General features: G+C 37.5%; 1 protein-coding gene across 1 annotated transcript; it reads left to right on the forward strand.

Annotated features, from left to right (window-relative positions):
* Positions 1–1,810: 1,810 nt before the first annotated feature.
* On the forward strand, positions 1,811–25,727 carry LOC306853301 (calnexin-like). The gene is made up of 15 exons (XM_079390607.1): positions 1,811–1,864; positions 12,259–12,453; positions 12,977–13,050; positions 13,445–13,503; positions 13,813–13,954; positions 14,249–14,330; positions 15,536–15,728; positions 15,890–16,079; positions 16,803–16,916; positions 17,710–17,866; positions 18,638–18,853; positions 21,814–21,933; positions 22,014–22,140; positions 22,343–22,428; positions 23,689–25,727. Exons 2-15 carry the CDS (start codon positions 12,262–12,264, stop codon positions 23,746–23,748), a joined length of 1,812 nt encoding a protein of 603 aa, XP_079246733.1. The 5' UTR covers positions 1,811–1,864; positions 12,259–12,261; the 3' UTR covers positions 23,749–25,727.
* Positions 25,728–26,714: the final 987 nt, after the last annotated feature.

A 26,714-nucleotide genomic window follows, 5' to 3' on the forward strand; every position in this document is an offset into this window, starting at 1 on the left:
AGATGTTATGTTATGTAAAGTATTGTTTTTATACTATCTTCAAAGTTGTGAGCATGATTATAAATTCAAAAATCAAAAGATATATCATTCTACTATGTTCCACCCTTATGGCAGCTTTTTATTTCTAAGAATATAGTCTATATATTTATAACAAGTGCCTTTGACTTTACCCACCCCATTTCTGATGACAATTTTTGCCATGTTTTTATTATTTTGAATAATATTCAGTTCTATCCAGTGAATAAATACATCAGTCTTCAGCATTATTTATGAGGTCATGAAGACCCCTTGGGGGTGTCTTTATAAGCAAGTTTAATAGTAAGAAGGTTAAGGAGTTAACCGGCCCTTGACAGCTGCTCTACCTGTCTCACTGCCCCGGTCAGCTGATGTAAACGAGATGAAGCCCACCTGAAAAAGATCAGAGACAATAACCAGCAATAAAGAATCTAGTCACAAATTGACACACTAAAGGATGTGAAACTTATATTTAAATGAAATGGGCAAATCAGCTTGAAGGAGAACAGATGGAAATATACAGTATACTGCCACACAAGGACCCTTAAAGGGATTCTACATCATTTACTGTATGACACCAAAACTGTCAGAATTGTCATTTTTGGGTGAACTGTCACATTAAAGTTAATGCTAGGATAATGTCTAATCATAATGTCTGTTATACGTTATCATATATATGTACTACAACATTACATTGAGTCACAATTCATAATGTTTCTAAATTTACACATTTAACAAAATTTGTTTTTATGGTGATTTTGTTCTAAAATGAAGGTAGTTGGTATTAGACACCACCAAGACAGTATTATTCTACGAATCTAACAGATTGTTGCTTAATAAAACGTTTGTAACAAGAACAAGTTACATGTATATAACAAACATTATACATGATGCAAACAATTATACACTAGAGGGGCCGTATACTAATACAGATTTAAATAAAAATATTAAAGCGTTTACAAACTTTCACTGTTTGAATCGCCATTTGTTTTATAGAAAATCGTATAGTATCAATATAATGCTCCATTTCCTTCCTAAAAGAAAAAAAACAAGTTTTTTTGCAGGAGAAATTACATTTGTGAATATGAAATTTTGCATGTAAAAAAATAAGATTTATCATGTAAACGTGACTGTGCTTTTCTCTACTATTCGCTAAGATCAAACATAATACGTATTTCCAAAACAAAAAATGACTCAATATTTTGTAGAATAAAATCAGACATTTTGCCATTTTGTTTTACAAAAGGGCAATGCCAAAACAAATGTACCACAGTTTCAGGGCAACTGACACAAAAAGAGCAACTAAGATCAATATCAGATTTAAATTTTGCCAAATAATATTTAAATCCTGTGTATAATTTTGAATACTTTCTTTACCTGGTTTGTAATTAAATATTGATTAGGTATTAACAATATTGTCTTTCAGGTGATTTTAATATAAATAAACATAAGGCAAAAAAAACACAATGTCTCGTTGAAATAAAGCTCTTACGGAACTGTTGTGTGATTTAAGAGATTGCTTAATAAAAAGTAGCCTATTTGTGTATTTCCTAAGTATCCGTCATCTGTCACTTCCACTGAGATGTGTCCAATAAGCGTCTAGTTCCCTGTCCTCGACGGCCAATCAGCGGTGTCCACGAGGTGCAGGTCGGAGGCGGAGACATCAGTCCATGACAGACGTAAAATCTGCCCAATCACCATCTCGCAATGTCTAAGAGGCGTGTCTACGCCGAGTACAGGATCCAATCGGATGCTCGTGGAAGGCGGAGCCTCTGTTTCTGGACTCTTCGTCCACAGCCACACGTGACGCGCTGGAGTCGCAGGCAGAGTGCTTCATCAGTGAGCACGGGTGAGTACACTAAACCTGCAAATACGAGCTTTACTACACCTGTGTGCTTTTCAGTTCATGTGCAGAATGCTTTGCGATGTGTTATTGTAAGAAAGCGGGATTGTATGGTTCAGCTCGAGTGTTAAACAGAATATGTGCGTAGACCTAAAGGCTAGTTGGTCAGCTAGCTGCTTGAGCTAAGCTAACGGATACAGGTGTCATGTCAATAAAATCAGCCGTATAACCACAGAAACCCGCTTCACGTTACTGATCGTGAGATGAAAGCTGAAGTGTGGTCTTTATCAGATGTTGGCGGTGGGCAGAGCTGCTGAGAGAGATTCGCGAATTAATTAAATGAAGTTAGTCAAACATGCGGTGACCGATTTACTTTAACTTGCTCTGACCTCTGCACATTAAAATTATTATATACACATGTAAGGTTTAATCATTTTTATATAAAATATAAATTTGGAAGTAAAGTTAGATGTACGATTTCGTAGGTGTTTGTAATATTAAATGTGTTGCACATTATAGATATGCACTTAGCATGATGTTTGATCAAATATCACTCAACCTAATCTTTTGCTTTCGGTTTGAGTTCATAAATGGTGGTTTGTGGAATAGCAAGGCTCTGTGAGGATATGAGTTAATGCGGAAAAGCCAAACCGGCTGAACTAGAGCCGCACATGTCAGTTGAACGTCATTTCCGCCTTTAAGAGGAAAGGTAGAGGTCACGCGAGAGACACACTGACATTTGCATGGGCTAGGAACTCAAATTAAGTTTGGTCAGATTAAAACCAAAGAACACTTGGTATAAGTCTTCTTATTTGCTTATATTAACAGAATCATGCAGTTAATCTCAGCAAGAGTGGGTTGTTAACATGTAACTACATGTTTTCGGATTCTGGAGCTCAACTTTGACCTTTTATGTTTAACCTAAAGATCAGTTTCCTGGTGGTAACTCTTGTCAAGGAGTTTAACACTTCCCTAACACTGTCATTCAAGTACCTTGTCTTTGATATCTATGAACTAGGTCGTTTGAATTATCTACGCAATTTTATCTGTTTGCTTTTATGGCCTGTATCCTGCTCAGAGGCATTGAGTCACACTGGTGCACTCTGGGAAGGTTGTGTGTGGAAGCTCTGTGGGACCTTCCCCCATCGTCTCAAGCCCAGATCTGTGGCGCTCGAGTGTAAAGAGGCTTAACCGTGTGTTCTGGAAGTGTATGCATTCACTGTTGAGTGCTGAATTGAACAAACCCCCGGTTAGGCCATGCTGGGACCTCCATATGTGGTTTAATCACATATAAGTCTGACATAACGAGCGCCTGCTCTGGACAATCATTCAACCAGCACTTTGAGTCGTATAAACAACAAATATAATGTACAATCGACCGGTTGTTATTGCAGAATACCCTGCAGTATGCTGATCAAGTCTTGTATCAGCCTGAAGATGTTTATAATGCAAAAACAACTGGCTGACTGTGCATGGCTGGTATTGTGATTGATAATTATCTAAGTTATTCTGAATTGTTGTGATAATTTTTGTTGTTGTTTGTCTAAATATGTTTTATTACTGTCACCTTTAAACACCTTCTTTGCAAGAACCAGCTATGACATTTTGATTAAAAATTACAAGGTGCATGAATGAATAAGAGAGTAAAACCTGTGCACAGATGAATTGTCACAATAACTTCATCTAGAAAAGAGTGAACTTTCATTTCATGCTAAAATGAAATTTAATGATGTAAACTGATCATTCAGAGTTCAGCTGATAGATTGATTTGAATTGATTTACTTAGACCGTTTTAACTCATTAAATGAAATTATGCTTACCAACTCCAACAGCATTTACTGCAGAACTTATAATTTTTTAAGTTCTTATACTTGCGAGTATAAAAGGACTGATAGTGAAATCTTAATGGCCATATAAAACCATTGTGATATTCACAGTGTTGCTTTCACTTTATATTGCTAGCAAAATCATATTTCATTATATGACAAGCTACACAATATCGCATTCATTATCGCAGACGAATCGCCTTCACTTATGATCACGATATTGCGTAGCTTGTCAGTGAACTACGGCTCTGTGTAGTAAATGCCACTCCATCTGAAAGCAGATGATGGCGATTTACTACTAATCACGAAACCGGCTTTACTGACGAGATGTGCGTGATAATCGAATTCGATTAATTGCACAGCCCTAAAAGAAAGAGCCATGAAACTAGCACAGCTCTGTAGGAAAGTGTTTTATACTGTCTGTCAGTCATTATGCAAAGCTGCCTGACCACAGGACGCTGCAGTGGCCAGAGAAGACTGGCTGATCGGAGCGGTTGATATGGGCGGATCGGTCGGAGCCTGTGGGCTTCATCAGCGGATGCTGTGGCGGGTCTAATGGATCAGTCGTATTTAATCAGCAGAGCAGATCTCTGCTCAAACTGGATTTGAAGCAGCTCACTGTCCGTGTCTGCAATGTTGAATGCCTTCCTCTTTCAGTCCCAATTGTTTGTTTTATAGGGGGCAGGATGGAGTCCAGTCCAGAACTAATGAATCTGCTGTGTGCAAACAGGAGCCACTAGACCCCTTCTAATTAGAGCCCTGCACGGGCCTAAAACTCAGGCCCTAGCCCGACCCGTGTCCGACAGCTTATCAGAATTACCGGCCTGAGTCCGACCCGAGCCCTTCTTTTTCTCCCCTTCTCCCACAACAGCTTATACTGTTTCAGCTATTAAAATAGTTCAGTTTTGCATGAAATGGCAAAGTGATTGTATTTTGTTTCGTTATTTTATTAAGTTAATTTAGAAAAACCTTTGGAGCATTTTTTTATTTGTTAAATGTACGTTTTTATTTTTTATTTGTTAAATGTATGTTTTTTTGTTTTTTAAAGTAACGAGCAAGCGGCCAGCTGCAGACAGTGAGTTGATCATAGCCTATGTTTTATAATCAGTATTTGATACAGTCGCCATGTGTGCTCTGCGCGTAATATGGGCACAATTAAAGGAGAAGCTAAATGAGCCCAAGTCCGACCCGAGCCCAATCTGTAAAAAAACAAAATGGCCCGAGCCCAGGTCCCGACAGGTTTGCATACCTCTACTTCTAATGATCCTTTGTAGAAATGATGAGTCTGTTCTGTATTGATGTATTTCAGTCTAATTAATGGCCTAATAATGGCCGATAACTGTGTCTGCTTGGACAATTAACAGAAGTGTTACTTCCCACTTGTGTGTGTGTGCTGTGTTTTAAATGCTTCAAAATCAAGTGGAGAATTGTGTTGTACAATTATGGTAAAATATGGACAAACCCAGTGATTGTCTTATTTAGACCCAGCGGTTGGGTTCCTGCCCAGAAAGTTAGGTTAAACATTTAAACCAACTGTTGGTTGAAAACAAACCACCATGTGTTCTGTCCAATATTTATATTATTATTATTGTATTTAACCCAGCATTTTTTAGAGTGTGTGTGATAATAGTGTTAATTTAATTAGTGTGAGCGGTTCAAAAATCTGGGACCTTCAAAATGTGGCATTTAAAAAAACAAAACAAAGAAAATTAATTAAAATATAATGAGCTTTTTGCTTTTGTTTCTAGTCCACAATAATTTTAAAGACTGTCTTCATTCGAATAACATGTTGGTCTGAAACATGCTGTTCATGCTGTTAGTCTTTCAAGAAGGGGAAACAGTGAGTTTTACTATAGTATTTTAGTAATATTTTTTTACTAATATTAGTAATATTTTCTTTTCACAACAGTTTTATTTTAAGCACAAATAATCCTTGTGTTCTCCTGATTTTTTTTATTTTTATTTACTCTTAATTTTTTTAGTATCAAATCAAACTGTGATCTTCATTTAGCAAGTGTTGCATGAGTCGGTGGGTCTCTGCTAAATTCTGGTTTTATTTTGCTGGTGTCTTGCGTGGGTTTAGCTCAGATGCTAATGTTAACTGCTGATTAGCTTTAATAGTGCTGATGATGGAGTGCTGGCATTGTGTGTTGTCTGTAATCGCTCTACCCCCACACATGATCATTAGTTCACTGAGCAACAGATGGGTCAGAAGTGTATCCTGTGACCCCCAGCCCCACTACAATACAAACACACACACACATATTCCACCCTGTGTAGCCCCAGGTAGGGCTGCACGATAATCGGAAAAAATCACGATCTCGATTCATACATAAATGCGATCTCATTTCTAAATGACGGCGATTCACTTTTTATTTGAACTTGAGTGCAATACATTTTGGTTGAAAAAATGAGAATCGTGATCTCAATTCCCATGGAGAAAAATCGTGATTCACATTTTAGCAAGAATGGTGCAGCCCCAGGGATCCTCAACTCTAGTGTCCTGCTCCTAAAGTGAATTTCTCTCTTCAGTTCAGTGAGATTTGATAACTCATGCTCTTATATTTTTTTCTGTAAATCTCAATCTTCGCTTGAGTTGGTCTGGCTCTGGTCTCAGTGCAGTACTAAGGTTATTTGTTTGTGTTTATAGTTTAGAACTGCTCAGTAGTGGTTGATCTGGGTGATTTATGGCAGATATCTCAAGAGCAGGGTGGCTGATATAACACTATTAGATGGGATGAGATGTCCTCCTCTTCACCTTTAAATGTCTTCTTCACCGTAGACAACTACATCTCATCGAACCACATTTACGGAATGCTATTGCTGTTAATAATCTTGTCTTTGTCATATTTATCTAAACATCAAAATTTGTGAAATTTATCTATTATCTATCTATTTTTCTAGGCCTATTGTCAGTGGTTAACGGTTTGTAAAGGCCCTGATATACTTCACTGAACGATTTTGGAAAATAATCTAAAAGCGTTTTTTTTTTTTTTTTTTTTTTACCAATATTTGCGATTGCGATTTTAATATGCGATTTTTTTTTTTTTTTTTTTTTTTTTAAGCTTTTTATATTCTGTATTATTCAACAAAGACAAGTAATAAATCATTGTATAGTATGCAGTGTTGGGCACGTTACTTTAAAAAAGTAATTAGTTATGTCACTAGTTACTTTTCACAAACAGTAACTGAGTTACATCATTATAAAATAAACTAATTACCAGGGAAAGTAAATATTTACTTTTTTGAAATGTTCAAATATGTCAAATAACTTGGATGCCCTCAATATTAAATGTTAAATGAATGAAATGGTCACTAAATAGAATAAATTATTATTATAAAACATTGTACACTAATATACACTATTTTAATGTTTCTGTGGGACAATGTGAGAGACACCGATCAAATTCAGTATATTATTGTAAATATTATCCCTCTGTAGACACCTTGGCAATAGAATCTCCATTGGCTTGTCATTGTTTCAGTTTACTCACCAGACTAATATTAATTATCTGATATACTAATATAAAAAAAACTGTGCCATTTTCCAAACATAAGCTTTATATAGGCTTATGTTTGGAAAATAGCACAGTTTTTTTTTAATATCTTACTTCGCATCAGTCAGTCAAACATTATATGATATTATGATAATTTAGCATTAAATGATGATAGAACTTTAGTAATTAGAATAATAATGTATGAATGCATATTTGTCATGTTGACTGAACTTAGGTCTGGTGGTGGTGCTTAAGAAATTGTTTGTCATTTAGTGTTTCTATAAAAAAAAGGGAAACTACAAATAATACTGATAAGATAAAACTACTACGAATTCTACTACTAAGAACAATATAAAACGCACTAAGGATTATTGAGCTATATGAATATTAATCAGGTTGTCTGCGTTCGCTCCAACTGATTCGCTGAAATCAAAACAGGGAGGATAATAGGTGAGCGCCAGCCGATGAGATTGCCGTTTGCGCATTAGTCCCGCCCACTACCGGAAAACCCGGCAGTTCTTAAAAGCTGAAGAATTCCAAAGGAACTCCGTTATTTTGACAGGAAAATACAACAAAGGATATCATTTACATGTAGCGCGTCGATTCTGCATGATATGTAAGACCACAAACTGCGGACTTGATGCATGCATGCCAACTTGATGCTTCCTCTGAAGACTGCTGAGATGTGTTCGACTTGAAGCAGCGCAACTAGACCAATCGCTGCGTGTCATCAAATACTGCGAGAGCTATAAGAGAGCGGACGTCTCATTATGCTTTCTCTCGCTGTACTTTGTCATACACCGATCAATCTTCAAGTCGAACACACCTCTTTACTCTCGCGTGTCACGTTTTTTCATATCGCGATATTATCGCAAATGCAATTAATCGTTCAGCCCGAAAACAAAGTTTGTTTTCGTTCTTCGTTTGGGGGCAAAAAGAACTGTGATTTTATACTGTTTTCGAACAGTCCGACACTGGAGGCGAGGTGTAGATTAATGTAAACGTGTTGCAAACTACCATCATATCAGTGATATGATATCTCCTACACAGCAGCTGCAAGTTCTTCACGGCAACCCGTCAAAATAAAAGTTTGGTTTAACATGAAGAAACTGTGACAGGAATATATTGCTGTTGTGCAGTTTTTTTTTTTTTGAAATATCAATAGCATTTGTATTAAAACTATATTCACTAAATGTAATCAAAGAATCATGAATCGAATCGGGACATGTGAATTGATACCCAGCCCTAGACTGATTATTTGGTCTGGATGATTGCTAGTTAAAGCTAATGTTGTATGATTATTCGAAATAAGTGACATCACAAATTCAGTGAAACAAATACATGCAGCGTGTGTTTCAGAGTGAATCGTGGCGCTGTGCTTTTATATACATGAGCAGCTCTTGATGCGGTGTTTTATCTCAGAGTGGCTCGGTTTGCAGTTCATGCTGCTCCTCGTCTCTGCATCTGCTCTGAGTTACATGCCTTTGAAAATGCAACTCGCTAACCATTCTCCCAAACCCGTAACGAGAGACTTAAAAAACTGCCGTTTTCAACAAAAGAGAAGCTTTAAGGGCTCCTTATGGGTTTCCCTTACGAAAATTAACCATGGTATTATTGTAGTAAAAGTGTAATAACCATGTTTTTTGGCATATTGATTACCATTTGTATAATCACAGTTTTGCTACAAATACCATAGTTAGACTATAGTTAGTGTAGCAAATACACTTAAATTTTCTTAAGGCAATTCTGCTTAATTTTGAATCACAATTAAAGTGTTTTTTTTTTTTTATCGCAATTTCGTTATTCTCCTCAAACCGTGCAGCCCAAGTTTATGCGGTTTGTTTATGTGGTTGGTCATGTGTACTCCAGTGAAAGTGGTTTTGTTTTGCTTTGCCTGTCATGGTGATGTGTTGATATCAGACGCTGTTGGCACCGCTGCTTCGGTCGCACTAATCCTGAGTGTGTTAAGCTCATTAGCACAACAGTCTGTGGGGTACACCGTCTGCGTGTGTTCAAAGGTGTGTTTAAGGGTTTTTGCAGTGTTTATTGATAACTCTGAGGAATGATCTGACAGTGCTGTAAAGCTCTGCTCTTGAGGCGAATGACAGTAATCACATGCTTACGCTGAAGAAAGAAAGCAAGGGCTTGTGGGTCTCGAAATTGAGGTGGTCATTAGAGTATTTATATTTGCTTTTGTTAACTCACTCCAAATGATACTTCAGATGAAAATATGCTTATGGTGAATATAGAGGGCAAATGCTTGGTTTTATCCACCACAAAACATGTTTTATGGTAAAATGCTGGTTCTGTTAGAGGAGTGCCTGTTTGCACATGTTGATAGGTGTATGTGTGTAATCTCATTGGGGTAAATCTTATTAAAGAAAAGGGGCTGATGCTGCAGAACTCTGCCTTTCTGCCATCGCTGAGCGACCGGAGTCATGGGGACCCTGAGATGGCAACATGTCCACTGCTGTCTACAGGCCTCTTCACAACAGCCTCTGCACCTCTCTGCCTCTCTCAATATGCTCAGTTGTCATATTGTCCTATTGTCAGCCTGTGAGGTCGCCGATACACAATATTATCGGGATAAATTATTTACTTAGTTTCATTGCTGGAAAGTGCACCAGCGTAAGTCTAAAAGCAGCCTAAGGTTTTTAATAAGACTGAACTTGTATTTCACATGAAAACAATGTAAGTTGTTATTATATAATCAGTGTAAGTAATTATAATGCTTACATTTCCTCAGTTATTCAAACTGCAGATACAGAAAACGAGCAAAGAACATTTACATGATCAACGAGCATCATAACTGACTGAGTATATGCACTTTAAAAAACACTCCCATTATAATCAGTGAAGCCGTCTGCACTGTATGACAAATAAATCTCTTGCACTTACATCGCATACATCAGTAAAACGTTTTAATGATTTTTACAGAAGTCTCTTATGCTCATTAAGGCTGCATTTATTTGCTAAAAAATGTTTTTTTAAACCGTAATCTTGTGAAATATCATTGCACTATAAAATAAATGTTGTTCTAATATACTTTAAAATATAACTTCTGTGATGCAAAGCTGGATTTTCAGCATCATTACTGCAGGCTTCAGTGTAAAAAGAATCGCAGGTTTCCAACATTGATAATAGATCAGCATATTAGAATGATTTCTGAAGGATCATGTGACACTGAAGACTGGAGTAGTGCATCACGGGAATAAATTATTTTAAAGTATAAATTGTATATAATTGTAATAAAATTTTACAATATCACTGTTTTGTTCTGTATTTTTGATCAAATAAATGCAGCCTTCGGCCGTGTTCACACTTGGCGTCTTTTTCGAAGCTGCCGGCGTCTGTTTTACATTATAATCCTATGGAGTAAACCGTGTTTTCAAAAAAGTCCTGAGCGCTTTTTAAAACGCCACCGCCGGCGTCTTTTTCTGCAGCTCAGAGCGTTTTTTCGAGTTGAAAAAATTTCAACTTTTCTGAAAAAAACGCCCTACGTCAAGCGCCTTTTTGACAGCTGACCAATGACAAGCGAGTAGCGAGATCTGTCGTTTCCATAACAACAAGAAGAAAAATGGAGAAGGTGCTGGTAGATAGACTGCTCGTACTAGTTTCGGAGCACAAGGAGCTGTATGATATGATCAGAAAACTCTATCATAATATTGGTTCCTTCCCCGTATAATGTCGTGCACCCACAAACGTTGTTGTGAATCTACATTTTCTTTCCCGTTAACTTCAAAGAGCCAACTTTTTACTCTTTCTTGACATTTCTGCAGTACACAGCGCTAGGCTACTGTTACAGCTGTTGCTATGACAACAAAAGACGCTCTCAGCTGCTATTTGTAACAGACGCTGCCAGCTTTGTTTTTCATTAAAAAAAACGCTCTTGTCAACTTTTTCTAGTCAAAAAAGACGCCAAGTGTGAACACGGCCTTCCTGAGCATGAGACTTTTTTTTTTCTGAGAATTTTTTTTTTTTTTTTTTTTTTTTTTTTTAAACATTGAACATTATCCCAAACATTTGAACAGAAGTGTGCTTTTTATAGCAATTACAATAACTAGGTACTAACCCTAAACCTAACCTTAACCCATGCAGTTGCCTTATATTACCAGTATTTTCATGAGTAACACACATACTCTAAAATAAAGTGTAACTGACTTTTACATTTTTTAATCAAGTTTCTGTTCATGCAATTGACTGTTGAATTGTTGGCGAAGCCCGTCGGACTGATCACTCTGATTGGCTGTTTATCTCAGCGAATCAGCTTACACCTGCTGGTATGGAGAGTTATTTCCTCTCATACAGGCACAGTTGGTCTTTCTATTGTTCAAGCTCAACTTTGTGGCCCAGACACAGACCATGTGAGATGACGGTACATTTCCTTTCATTGCTGCTAGTTCTTTGATGTCGGTTTGGTTTGTCCGAGCCTTAAGGACAAGCGTCCAGTCATTGACCCCTAACACACACAGATAAACGTGATGAACCGTTTCATTTGTTCATTCTGTAATAGTGACAGTGTCTAGTGTAGATGTCACACCAGCATGATCATACTGAGATTTTACACTGGAAGAGCTGTGAGAACTTTTTAGTTTAAGTAGGTCTTGATGAAAATGTTGGATGGTTTTCCAGAAAACTGATTGATTGATTGATTGTTTGAGGATGTGCAAAACTACACATTTTCAGACTTCTACTAGTTGATATGTTGTCTCAAAAGCTATCAATCTTAAAGAAACCTTTGTTTTAAAGGGATAATTTACCCCAAAATTGTCAACATTTACTCACTCTCATGTTGTTCCAAATCTGTGTGTTTCTCTTTCTTCTGTTGAACACACAAGAAGATATTTTGAAGAATGTGGATAACCAATCAGTTGTAGTCCCATTGACTTCCACAGTGTATTTCCATACTATGAAAGTCATTGAGTGCGAGTAAATGATGACAAGAGTTTTAATTTTTGCGTGAACTGCCCCTTTAAGAATTCTCACAACCAACATCATAAACCAACTAATCAGAGTTGCTAGACAGCTAGCGGACTGTCCTGACCCATGTCTAATTCATTCCCTCTTGTGTCTGTAGACTATGGAGCTGAAGATGCGGTTATGTGTGGCGCTGCTCTCTCTGAGTCTGTGTCTGGGCCTCATGGGTCATGTGAGGGCGCAGGAGGAGGCCGATGACATGGAGATGGATGTGGAAGATGCCATCGATGACATGCAAGAGGAAGATGTTGAGGAAGAGGAACAGCAAGCCCCCACTTCCCCACCAGTGCCCACGGTAAGAGCGATGCCTACTCAGACTGCGGCTAACTGAGAAATGTGCTTTACTTAGACAGCACACCAGGATCTTCATGCTTAAACGGTCAAACGTGTAGCTCTCTGTTCATTCTGCTGAATTGTCACTCGTACGTTGATCAGGGGCAGGGGGTGTTGGGGGGTGACCTAAAACAGCTCATTAGCACCTCAGTGCCGTGCATTCAGCTCAAAATAGCATCCACATCAGTGACCCTTGACTTAAATTTCTCGAGAACAATGAGACTTGATTCTTGTTGGGAAATTATCATTGAGATTTAGCCAGAGCAGTGGGTGGTCTGTGTTTGTTAGATATATTTGATCTGCCAGTGGTTAATCATGTCACTTAAAGGGCCAGGTAACATAAAAATTAAATTCCGTCCAGATTTACTCTCATATCATTCCAAACCCAGATGACTCTATTTCTTCCCTGTAACAAAGCCGAAATGTTGTTAAATATAAAACGGGTGCAACTAGGTTAACATCTTCCCCAAACGTCTTTATTGAAGGTGACATATAAAGCTCCAGAGCCAATGGGAGAGCACTACTTTGCTGAGTCATTTGATAAAGGAACACTTCATGGGTAAGATGTCTGTTATCCTCACAACAGAAAGATAAATACAATAAATCGTAAATACAATGATGTTCAAAGGTTTGGGGTCTGGTACATTTTTAAAGGTGTTTTTGAGTATCTTATACTCTAAAAATAATACTGTAAAAACAGTGGCATCGTGAAATTTTATTACAATCCAAAATGTTTTTTTTTTTTATATATTTTAAAATGTTTATTCCTGTGATGCAAAGCTGAATTTTCGGGGGAAAAAAAGTCTTTCCAACCCTAAACTTTTGAACAGTAGTGTGTAACATTTGAAGATATTTGTCATAAATATGAGCAAAAAGGGCCTTTCTTTGTCAAGTATGTTTCTGTTGTTGAATGCTTTTTGTTTGTTTTGTTTGTTTGTTTGTTTCCTGTCTAGATGGGTTTTATCCCAAGCCAAGAAAGATGGCATCGATGAGGAAATTGCAAAGTATGATGGTAAGATTTCATTTTCTGCTCATCTGAAGTCTAGAAAAGGTGTGGATACCTGAAAGATTTGTTTAGTATAAATACAATTAAGATCTATGAATATATCAAATAAATAAAAAAATCACAGAACAATGTTCCAGACTGTTATGTGTTGTTTCTGACTTTTTAAATAGTTTGAACTTTTGTTTGAATTACGCCAAAAATTCAAAACTTGAGGACGTTTAATATAGTAAATATAAGAAAGTATTTTGCAGACAACACATGAACGGAGCATGTGTGAGGTGATCTTGAGGTTGTGGCGTGTTATTTTGCGTGTAGGTAAATGGGAGGTTGAGGAGATGAAGGACACTAAACTCCCAGGCGATAAAGGTCTGGTGTTGAAATCTAAAGCTAAGCATCACGCCATCTCTGCTTCCCTACTGCGACCTTTCACCTTTGACACCAAACCGCTCATCGTCCAGTGAGTATTCTTGTCTGCTGTTGGTATGCATTTTGGTCTGAATGTACAGATGAAATGAGTATAAAGGCAATATTGTAGTTAAAATTTTATGAAACGTGAGTTTCATAAAAGTGCCAGCAATCTCATGTCAAAGTTTTAACTTTGACACATTTGCTTTGTTTTCAAATATTATAGTACATTGCCTGAAAATGACATGTTTAATGTGAAGCTCAACTCAAGACGATTATGAACCATACACTCAAATAATCCAAATCCACCCATAAATAATACTAATGATGTGCCATGTTTCCTCAGGTATGAGGTGAACTTCCAGACTGGCATTGACTGTGGTGGCGCTTATGTTAAACTGCTGTCTCAAACCCCTGATCTTGACTTGGTAAGATGGTTTATATATATTCACTGAGCAGATGATAAGATAAATTGCAGTAGCTTCTGCTATACCTTTTGGCCCTGTTTCGTATTGTGAAGTGTTACCAGATATTCGTACATTTACTAAATGTGTGATTTGGTACAATGCTGGGACGTTTTGGTGTGCATTCTTACTACACATCCCAGAATGATCGCAGTAAATGAGTGTTACTCTGCAGTCCAGGGCGCATTTAGGACGGATGAGCATTTCCATTGCACATGTGATACTGACAAAAAATAATATCTTGAATTTCTGGGATTTTATCAGTAACGATAAATGTGTTGTTATGCTGGTATCTTAAGGACTACCTTGGACAGCTGACTCCTAAAGTTTTTGATATTCTTCATATTCTGTGTGGTCAGTTCACACTGATAAAAATGAATATTTTCAATAAGTTTAAATAGATTTTTACCTTTTATGGGCATTTTTACCTTTATAAAGAAGTTTTTCTAAAAGTTCCAATAAAACTATAAATCCAATAAAAAATGTTTTTAAATTCTTACGTTTAATCAGTGAATTAGAATAAGACATTTGGCCTGTTACCAAGCAAATGAAATCAGTATCAATAAAATGCAGAGAAAACACAGAAGCTGCGTCTGAAGTGGTATTTAGATGTATTTACACACTACTTTTTAGTGCAGAACATGAATGCATTTTAACCTGCAATTACAATTGCATAATGTTTTGATATATTTATCATAAAACATTGAATACTGTTATATGAAATGATCTAAATAATAAAAATAAACTTTTTACATGTGAAATTAAAACCGCCCGTAGGTGGCAGCAAGTCACTGTTAAAAAGTGAGTCATTGCGATTGAACCGAATCATTTAAACGGCTGATTCATTCAGGAATGAAACACCATTGCATGTTCCTCAGAGAAACGTAAAACACAGACGATATATCACACACCCTTACATGTGATGTGGTCACATGCATTTCTGACTCCCACCACGCATGGGTTCAGTGATCAGATCACAAAACATTCTGGACCCTTTTACGCCTGTATTTAATTAGTGCTGACCTGTTGTGATATATCTAGAATCAGGGTGTCCAATACAATGGCTGTTTATTTATATAGTTTATTGGTAGCACATGAGCTGGACACGATACTTAATGCATAAGAATCGAATGTGTCCTCACCTCCCTCTTCCCTTTCTGTCCTCACAGGAGGAGTTTGTGGATAAGACTCCGTACACCATCATGTTTGGGCCTGATAAGTGCGGTGAGGATTACAAACTGCACTTCATCTTTAGACACAAGAACCCAAAAACTGGCGAGTTTGAGGAGAAGCATGCTAAGAAGCCTGACTCTGACCTCCGCACATACTACACCGACAAGAAGACCCATCTCTTCACACTGGGTAACAACACACACCTCGTCCTGCTTCCAAAAGCGCCAACTACTGTCAGAGTAAATTTACAAGTTCGTTTAGCCTGTCTGCCACTTTTCCCGTCAATCAAAAATGAAAGTTGGACAGAATTTTTGTGGTCTTCTCATGTGTTTCGATCCGTTTTCCTGCAGTGCTGAACCCTGATAACAGTTTTGAGATCCTGATCGACCAGACGGTGGTGAACAGCGGCAGTCTCTTGAATGATATGACTCCCCCCATCAACCCCCCGGCTGAGATCGAGGACCCCGATGACCACAAACCAGAGGACTGGGATGAGAGACCCAAGATTCAGGATCCAGATGCCGTCAAACCCGAGGACTGGTAAGGCAGAGAGAGTTTTTTGCCTTGTCCAAATACCCACACTTGCAATCTTTGCACTACTTATATGACGTATTTCCTGTATTTGGCCCAAGTGAGGATGAAGACCGCAAGTGCGTATAGAACTTTTCATTATCTGATGGGATAATATAATATATATATATAATATAGTGTTTACATAGCTTTATTTTTATTTAAATACTTAGCATTTTAAAATGAACTTCTAAATGCTTGTTCAGTAGTCCCTATAACATGACACGATTTAATTTGTGGTGCTTCTAATTAAGTGATAAAAAGCAGTTGCAAAATAAATCTCACCACTACTCATCTTTGCACCAATAAAAAGTGCAATACTTAGTTTTCTACCAAATTATATGTAATATCTAATTATAATATTAATATTTAACTTGCATTGGAAAGGTTTCGGTGACCTCACATGAGGTCTCTGCAAAGGTCCCACGATTTATTTCCAGAACATGATGCATGATGGGATACACTAAGCCTCAAATAGCACTCCAGAGTGGTATTGGAGATGGTGTGGATTTAGTGTGCGTTAAGGGCACTGCGCTTTTGCCGTTTTGAAGACCTGGGACAGTCTTGCGCTCTCAAGTGGCCAAGACCGCAAGTGTGGGTATTTGGACAATGAATATCTTTGTGGGTTATACTGGGGATCAGAAGCATCACCTTTTGTCCATATCCTTATGATTTGATGTATTTGTAATTTAGGGACGAAGATGCTCCCGCTAAGATTGCTGATGAAGATGCGGTGAAACCCGACGGCTGGTTGGACGATGAGCCAGAGTACATCAGTGACCCCGAAGCCCTCAAGCCAGAAGACTGGTAAGACTTTATCCATTACAGTAAAATCTTCAGAAAACTTTATTAACTAAATATTTTTGGTCTTACTATGCATGATTACTGAAAGTTATGAAAAAAACACACAAAAAAAACTTTTCTTGTTTTTTGTTTTTTTTTATAAAAAAATAACTTTCTCTTGCTCTGGAGAAACTTGTATAATAATGTATATACAACTTTAATTAATAATAATAAAAGTCTACTTGTCACAATCCAATCAAATTGCGATGTACAAAATCTCACTTTTTATTATTTCAGTTAAAAAGTTAGCAGCCATATGAATATATATATTGTTTTTTATTATTGTATTAATTGTTGGATATAGACAGTAAAGACATTTAATTCATAATGATATTTTCCCCCATTTTAAATTCATGTTCTCCAATGAAAGGTTAGATTTTTTTTTTTTTTTTAAATAAAAGATTTAACAATGGGATTAACAATGCAGATTTATTTTCACAGCGGCCTTTGATCATATTTACCAAGGGTACCAACAATTCTGACCACATGTGTATATAGAGACATAAATACAATGAGCTGCATTGTACTGAACGCACAATCGCTCTGTATCATGTAAAAGACTGAGGGATTATGTGTTGGACAGTGGTGAAGTGAGCTGATTTTAATGAAGAAATTAGGACTCCTGCGGTGATGATCTAATTTAAATTTTGTAATTATAGCCTTAACCAAGAGAGCAGCTGAAATAGAAATATGAGGAGCACGTTGTGTGTGAGGTTTTCTTTCATAACTGCACTACATCTGTGCTCGTCTCTTTTAGGGATGAGGATATGGATGGCCAGTGGGAAGCACCTCAGATCCCCAATCCCGCCTGTGAAACCGCCCCCGGCTGCGGCCCATGGGAGAAACCAATGATCGACAACCCCAACTACAAGGGCAAGTGGAAGCCACCAATGATTGACAACCCTAATTATCAGGTAATTAGCTTCTTGTAGCATCTTGTTTTGTTTTTTGCATTTTGTTTGATTAATAAAACCAAAATGGCAATTGATTGCAAATGCTTAAAAAGTTTAAGCATTTAAAGGAGTCAAGAAATGGAGAATCAATCGAGAAAATGGAGAAATCATTTTGCAAGAAGTTTGAGAACGCTCCAGGTGTAGTCCACATATCATATGCAAAGAGTTTAGCCAATCATTTCAATGGGAGTTTACATTGAAAATAGCTCATTATCCGCTGGTCTCCGCAGTGTCTCAGAGCAGCTTGGTTCGCAGTAAATGCAGTTTATTAACATTATATAATGTAAAATTAATTATTTCATTTTTCTTAAATGCTCACTTATAGTTTTATTATTTTAGTTTTATTTATTAATATTACAATAGTACTAATTCTTGTCGTTATTATATTTGTATTCGGTAATACTAATAGTAAATTATATAATATTATTATTATTCTTATTATTTTAGTCATATTGATCACAAACATTTTGCAAATTGTGCAACCCTACAGACATGCACAGCAAACCGTTTTTTTTTTTTTTTTTTTTTTTTCGCATTTTATCACTTTTAAATATCAGTTTTTATCAAGAAAATCTATTTCCCCCCAAATAGTGCAGCCCTATTATTAGAGGTGATTTCTGAGTCCGAGAGCTTTAGGAGTATCGATTTAAATAAAGCCCTAACTCAGAGTTCTGAACTTAAGGGTGTTTTCTTCTGAAAATGTAAACGTCTAATCGCTTGTTTATTTGTCAGGGAGTGTGGAAGCCCAGGAAGGTCCCTAACCCAGACTTCTTTGAGGACCTGCACCCGTTCCGTATGACTCCATTCAGCGCCGTCGGTCTGGAGCTCTGGTCCATGTCCTCTGATATCTTCTTTGACAACTTCTTCGTCACCTCTGATCGTAGTGTGGCCGAGCGATGGGCGGCTGATGGCTGGGGCCTGAAGAAAGCAGCTGAGGGAGCCGCAGAGGTATGAAACATCTATTTTTGATCTTCTATACCTCTCCTTCAGTCAGGCGCTCTTCAGTGAGATGAGAGCGGACAGTTAACTAGAAAAAGGCTCATCCTCATCCAGTGCATTTTGCATGCAAAAAAACAGCAGTAACTTTAACAAAAGCTGCAGTCTGATTGGCTAACTTTGTTTCCTGGAGACAGTGTGCACAGGTTTTTGTAATTGCACCAGGAAGCAGTTGCTAGGCTGATAAATTAAACACGTATGAGGAAGGATTAGTCACTGAATTTGCCAAGGTTTGCCAAGGTTTGGCACAAGGTTTTTTTTGTTAATTTTCTGTCGTGTAACTTCCAACAAATTATAGTATATAGAACTTGGCACAAATTTTAACCTAGATTTTTATTTGTTGTTGACCTCTATATGACTTTATGCCAATAGTAAGAAGTCATAATTGTGGAATTATTTTTCTTCCTGTGTCTGTTTCTTGTTTTCCTGACTCATGTGTTGTAAGGGATGCCGTGTGTTAGTTATGTGTGTCGATGCACTCAGCAGTGCTCTGAAAATCTGTTTCCACTTACTCCTGAGACTTTCTCACATGACACAGCACAGGCAGTTGAACCAACCACGTTCTTCCACAGGGCGTGGAGCCGTTTCCTCATCAACCCACACACATGCACATAGTACACATCTGCCGTTTCAGTGTGCATCTCTCTAGCAAACACACACAGCGAGGCCACAGCTCCTCGTCCCCCTGTGCCCTTCACACAGCCCACGTCTAACCTCTGAATCTCTACACTGCAGTAAATATCTGTCCAGAACTCAGTATGAGCCTCTACTGTGGCCCAATCCCAGGGTTCCTGCATGATGAATTTCTGGCTGTCTGGAGCTATAAGTGACCTTTTCACTGACGTGCACAGTGCTCTATGAAATCTTCCCCCACCCCCACAATTCCATTTTTTCCATTTTCATTTTTTCTGCATTCTGTTTTCTGTAAAAGCATCTCTAATTAATCTGAAGCATGAAGTTTACATAATGTAACAACGGATTATTAAATGATGAACAAAAATGACTTTTTAGGGATCTGTTGTTTTTCTCTAAACTCTACGTTTTACGATTTTGATTTAATGGTTCATGACATTTGATGATGACTTTTGAATTCAAACATGAAGTGACAATTAAAAATGAGTTCTAAAGCATTTATTATTCTTAGTTGAACGTTGTAGAACATTGATTCCTACATTTACTAATATATTATCAAAATCAAAATTTGGATCTATTAATGTTATTTAATGGACATTTAATATGGCACAATTTTATGTTTTTGTTTTTTTTGGTCATGATTTTTTTCAATGTGTAGTTGATGAAACCGTGACATTTCTTCACACAGAGACACACAGACTTCATATTTTAAAAGCAGTCTTTTTGCTCTTTAATATTCACAAACACTAGACTGTAACGCAATTTGATTAATTGTACAGCCCTACTTTTGGTTTATTCATTAAAAACTTGCCAAATTCCATGACATTGTGTTTTGCAGTAAATTTCATTTTTATTACTGCATTCCGTGATTCCATCTGTTTTTCCCGTTGCAGACATCATAGAGCCCTACAGGATGTATTGTGTGTGTGTGTGTGTGTGTGTGTGTATATAGTAGGGCTCTCAGTTAGACACAGTCAAAAAAATAATGTGTGACTGCAGAACATGGTGCGGATTGGTTTGAACGCTAGAAACCCTGTCTCAGAATTTTTAAGATGTCTCTCTTTTTTTTTTTTTATTGTCTAGCCAAATCTTTTACTGCCGTCTTAAGCAAAGACATGAGCAGGTCATGGCGGCCAATCAGCAGGCAGTGCTGAGTCTTTTTCGGAAGTAAATTCTGGTGTGGGATCTCTCTCTCTTAGGCAGGTTGTGGATCCCAGGGGAATGTCTCTGGTTCTGTCGGTGTGCTGGGAGGCACTGCTGAGCGTCGTGTACTCTGGGATTAGCTGTATTTTGGCTGGCTTTCATGAGAATTCCTACTGTGAAAATGCCTTTTGCCCCAAAGGTGGATTCCAGGCATGCCTTGCATGTTAAACTAGAGGGCCAGCTCTGTCCCTGGCTATAGGACCTAGCAGAAGCCTGTGGGTTTTTGTCTGAGTGGATGCTTTGATTGTGGTTGGTTTAATCAGCCATGATGACTTTGTCACAGCAACATTAAAGACAGTCACTTGGTTTGAAGGGTTTACAGCACAACCCTCAATGGTTAACTTAAAGGGATAGTTCACCCAATGATGGCGTCGTCATTTACTCACCCTCATCTCGTTCCAGACCCATAAGACTTTAGTTCACATTCACGAAGGATTTAATATGGTTTTTATTCCCATATAAACATCGATCAGTGCACATATATATAAAGCATATCAAATATTGTAAATGGAAGCTGAAACATTTGGGTAATGTGATTTCCTGATTTCTACTTTTATTAATAGTGGCAAAAAAATTAAAAAGTTAACTTCTTATGGTATGTGTGCACAACAAAAGCGAAGCAAATATTAGCATTGTGTTACTTGCTCTAGATTACTCACAGGATGTGTTACTCGTCACTGTGAATAAAAAACATTGCATGATGAGAAGTGTCTTCATGCACATCAACATCAACAGCATGTCAAACTGGGCATGTCAATGAGCTCTTTGCTGATTGGCTTGGTGAAAATGCGTCATGTGAATTTCCCGCTCAAGTTAAAATTTTTAAACTTGCACAGAAGACGCAATTGAGGCGAATATTGTTCGTTCACGGCAATCGCATCACTTGTGTCGCCCGGGCCCGAATTTGCATCGAATTTTGCATTAACTTTATATGTAATCTACTCGCACAAATGATAAAATTCGCTTTTGGTATGCACACCCCTTTATAGATTGTCTGTATTAGACTCTTGTACTCATGTGTGTTAGTAAATTAAGTGTGTGTGTGTGTGTGTGTGTGTGTGTGTGTGTGTTAACAGCCCGGTCTGGTGAATCAGATGATAACAGCTGCTGAAGAGAGACCCTGGCTCTGGATTGTCTACGTCTTGACTGTGGCTCTGCCTCTGGTGCTCATCATTGTCTTCTGCTGCACCGGAAAGGTAAGTGTGTGTCATTTAATGAAGCCTGACCTTAAAGTATGCCTTCATCTTTAGAATAAATGTCATCCTGTGCCTTACAGAAGAGCTCAGAGTCCACATCTGCTGCTGAGTACAAGAAGACAGACGCACCACAGCCAGATGTGAAGGAGGAAGCCGAGGAAGAGGAAGCCAAGGAGGAGGAAGAGGAAGCCAAGGAGGAGGAGTCAGGTCTGATAGATAAACAACTTTTGTTAAATCTTTCATTCAGTCAAATGCGTCCAGTCACAGCAGTTGTGTTCTTTGGTGGGAAGTTTCTTTCTATTTTTGTATTTCTAGTTCTGTTTACACTCTCTTCTCTTTTGGGGACTTGGGTTTGGATCTTATGAAGGTTTGAGCTGTTTTCTATAATTCTATGTTGTTCTTCCCTCAGAAGCAAAGAAGAGTGAAGAAGACGACTCCACAGAAGAAGCGGAGGCCGCAGAGAATGACAACAAAGACGGCAATACATCCAATGAGGTAGAGCATCTTGTGCTACTAGAAACCCATAGGAAATATTAGCAAATGTTGTTGTTTAGATTCTGTAGGTATTCTGTGTTTTTTTTTTTTTTTACTTTTTAAAAAAATGAAGTCTTTTAATAGGCACCTGGATGTGGATTTGGAAGATCAGGTTTATTTTAGTAAATCAATTTGTCGTCATCACAGCAAAGTCATTATGTGTTAGATGTGTTTAATGCCATTTAATTTTCCCAGATTGATGATGTCTGAATAGAGATCCTGATTTTGTATGTTTTGGATGATGCGGTTTTCTTTGTTTTCTCTCTAATTTCTGATGGAACAGTAATTGTTTCTCATGGGGACCATAAGTTGCTGTGAACATTTATACAGAGGCTAGTCTTTTTTTCTTTCAATTGCTGCCTGAATCAAGAATGATTTTTCTCCCATTGCCTGTGTAAAAATGTTTTTGTTCATGTTCAATGAATGTTCAAATTACGTACTGTTTTTTGAAAGGTTGTATGGTAAATTAATTGCTGTCCACATTTGAGTTTACAAGATATGATCAATCTAAAAGTAGTTTGTAAGTCTTTTTTAACCAATGCCAAGAACTGTACAGTAACTGTTGCGTTGCGTTTTAAACATGCACACTTATTACTGAGATGCTGGAATCTGTTTACAAGAATATGAAGTCACTGCTCCACTACGGTGACTGGGAGATGTTGAGATGAAAATGGAACAAAATCATTTAAACAGGCCATTGAAATTGGCTGTTATTATGGCAGCAAGTAAGCAATACAATTTTAAAATGTTTTGCACACATGGTCGCACACATTGTCAACCATGTAATCTGGTCAAATGTTTGCCTCCTTGTGTAGATAAGGTTGTGTTAGGGTGTGTTAACTTCTTTCTGATGATTTCCACGTTTAGAAAATGAACATGCATTACTTGGAAATTTAAAATGCAAGACAGAAAACCATTTAAACCATAGCGCATCAGATTTCCTGTTATTAAATAGGACATTTAAATAGATGTTGAACGTGTGACTGATCACGTGAGAAGTGCATTTCCAAGGTTTGTAGGATTATAAAATTACAAAATTTTATCACTGAGGTGCCTTGCGAATTTATTTTTGCAAACTAAGCCCATGATGAGAAATAAATACCGTCCAAGTAGGGCTTTACAGGTGGTTGATTGAGAAATGTATTGCAAGTTGTTTCCAAATATTTAAAAAACAAAACATTTGTTCACTGTTTTTTGACAAAGTAATTTTCTCTTGTGTAGAAATCAGAGGACGACATTCTGAGAAGGTCTCCCAGAAACAGGAAACTGAGAAAGGACTAATGGACTTCCTGAATCTATATATCCCTCTCCTCCCGCTCCCGGTCCTGCTCCATCTTCCCTCCCCTCACTCCCACGTCCCCTCCTTCCCCGTTCTTCTTCTCCATCCTTGATGGTCAGAGCGAAACGGTGCGGTCCGCCACTCGACCAGCAGCCAAACGAACGCCTCCTCAAGCGGCCTTGAGGATGTCGAAGGTTACCACAGTAACGATGACACTCAAATAGCATAGAAACTTTCTCTGTAACTAAAAAGGAAACACAATCTTTGTTACCATTCCTGAACTGTGCATCCGACGATTGCGTAAAGATCCCGTTCCTACTTTCAGCTGTCACACACACACACACACACACACTTCCAGACAGTGTTCCTGAACCCTAACACATGACCACACTATGGCACACTTGGTATTGTAAGGTTTCCAGGCCAACAGCTTTATACCTTTGTTCTAGAATTACTCCAGAAGCCATAGGCGATTGATTGGATATATTCATTATAAACTATAAAACCGGCCACTTGATTGCTTGGATATAGACCTAGGTTTTAAAGTATAAATGAGATGTTTTCATTATTTTCTACTCGATGAGGTTCATCATTTTGTCGTGGCATAGACATCCAATAAAAGGCCAAACATGACCTTAACGCATCCAGAAGTGGTGCAGCTGAGTAAGGTATCCAGGGAGAATGCCAGGTAGATTCATAGGTTCTAGTGTACTGCCTTACTTGTAGGATTTGCTAATATTTTTTTCTGTGAATGTACTGTGAGTTTTGTCTAATATGTTTTTGTTTTTTTCTTGTTTTTGCTATTCAAATTGACTTTTTACTAAATCATGGATTGCTGTATAAATGTGTTTTCTGGTCTTGAACTGATGTAGATTCTAACCTGTTCAGCCCAATAACGGACGATTGACAGTTTTTACTTTCTTGCCCCATGGTGTTATTTGTCTGGTGGTAATTGTGGAACGGTTTTATCTTTTCTCACTGTGATGTCATATCCTGTCCAGCCAATATTAGCAGCAGCAGTAGCAGCTTCCATTTCACTGAACCAATTATGTTCACATCACGAAAGGAGGACGACTAAGTGACTGTTTAATGCAATATATTTCCATTTCAAATGTTTGAGGGTGAGTCTCATGTCACATTTCAGCCTGAAGGCAAAAGAAAACAAAAAAATTACAAAAACACCTTATTTATAAATACTTTATAAATAAAATTTCCCCATGTTACACTAACAAGAATATAGGCTTCATTTTTATGTAAAATGTATCGTTTTCTTTTGCGTTTCTGGAGAAAGGTGAAATGTGGCATGGGCTTCGTGAGATTCACCATTGAACACAGTTTTCTAGTAAGTGTCACTCAAAGAGAAAACATGATTATGTCCTGGGTGTAAAGCAAGCTGTTAAAGTTATTTCCTCGTCCATTTCACATTGACTCTGCCCCTAAATATTTGACCCCTAAGATATGAAAAAGGCATTATTAGGGGCTTACCCTGGTCTAAAGGAAACTAGTGTAGTTTCACTAGTATTCCAGAAGTTACTTGATTAAACTCTCAACATGGCAAACTAGCCTGATCTCAGATGCCGTGACCTGAGCGCTACCCCAAGACTAACGAAGAAGATAACTGAGAAAAATAAAATCGCACACATAGGCCAATATCTGCTGCGCTGCTCTTAATATCTCTTTTTGCTTTCTCTGTTGGGCATCATCTCTAACTGTAAATGTCCTGTCTGTTTTGTGTTTTGGGCTGTTTTTGTCGTCTTTCTTTTCTTTGTCTTTTGGATTACCATAATGTCACAAATGTAGGTAATTAATAGTGTGGATGGATAGAAGGATGGAAAAGCAATGGATTGAGTGATTTACTGGCATCATTGAAGTTGTGAAATTGAGATTATGAGTCTGGGTGATGATTCTGGTCTTGCTGGGACGGTTTGGGAAAAATCCATGTTACTCACAAAACTAAAATAAAATAATGATTTGAACGATTGATGTGTGTTACTGTGTGATTTTTGATGTTTCTTGAGTGTGGCTTCATGTGGAATTAGGGGTTTTTAACACGCTGTCTTTATTTTGAGGCATTAATCTGGTTAAAGAACATGTCTGGGTTGTTTATTTCCCCACTCATAATGCTTATTTTCTCATTAAGAGTTTTGCATTATGATTTTATGACACCTGATCATATTACATTTCCTTAAATTTATATTGCAGTAATGTAAATTAATGAATGAATTAAAAGTTTTTGTATGTTATCATAGTATTTGTTTTGTTTAATCTTTGGAAAATGTTCATTACAATTGAAAAGTAACATTTCTGGAGGGGGAATGTGTTTAACTGTCATTAAGTGTGAATGCAAATAACATTAAAGGTCTAAAAATAAATGACATTCTCCTTTACGCGTAATGTGATATTTTATTTTGAGGTGACATTACCTGGAGTTTTTATGTGAAATAAGTGGGAATTTTAAAAAAATTTTGCCATTGGCGTCACAGGGTTCAGGCCTATCTGAGTGAGTGTATTGAGGACACACACACACACACACACACTGGTCAGTGATTCAGTGTCTGAGTCTCTTTCTGAGAACAGCTGTATATATGAAAAATGGATGAAACATTGTCTTCTGATTTAGAAAATATGTAATAAAATGAAATATATAAAAATGTGATGTCGAAAAAAAAGTGTTCTAATTACTAATCTATTTTTTCAAATCTTAAAAGTCTTGACAGATGTGCTTCCCCAGTCAGACGTGTGATATCAGACTTGTATAAATGTTTGCATACTTTTTATACTGTAAAAGTGGATCTAGAAAGATGAGCAGTTAAGTGGCCTCCAAAGATAGTCATGGCCAAAAATATCAGCACCCTTGCAATTTTGTCAGAAAATGCAACCCTTCTCTCAGGAAATTGTTGCAGGTGCAAATGTTTTGGTCCTCATGTTTATTTATTTTTTTGTTTGCATTGGAGCACAAAAAAAACAG

This window comes from Barbus barbus (genome assembly GCF_936440315.1).
Source record: "Barbus barbus genome assembly, chromosome: 33".
NCBI lineage: Eukaryota > Metazoa > Chordata > Actinopteri > Cypriniformes > Cyprinidae > Barbus > Barbus barbus.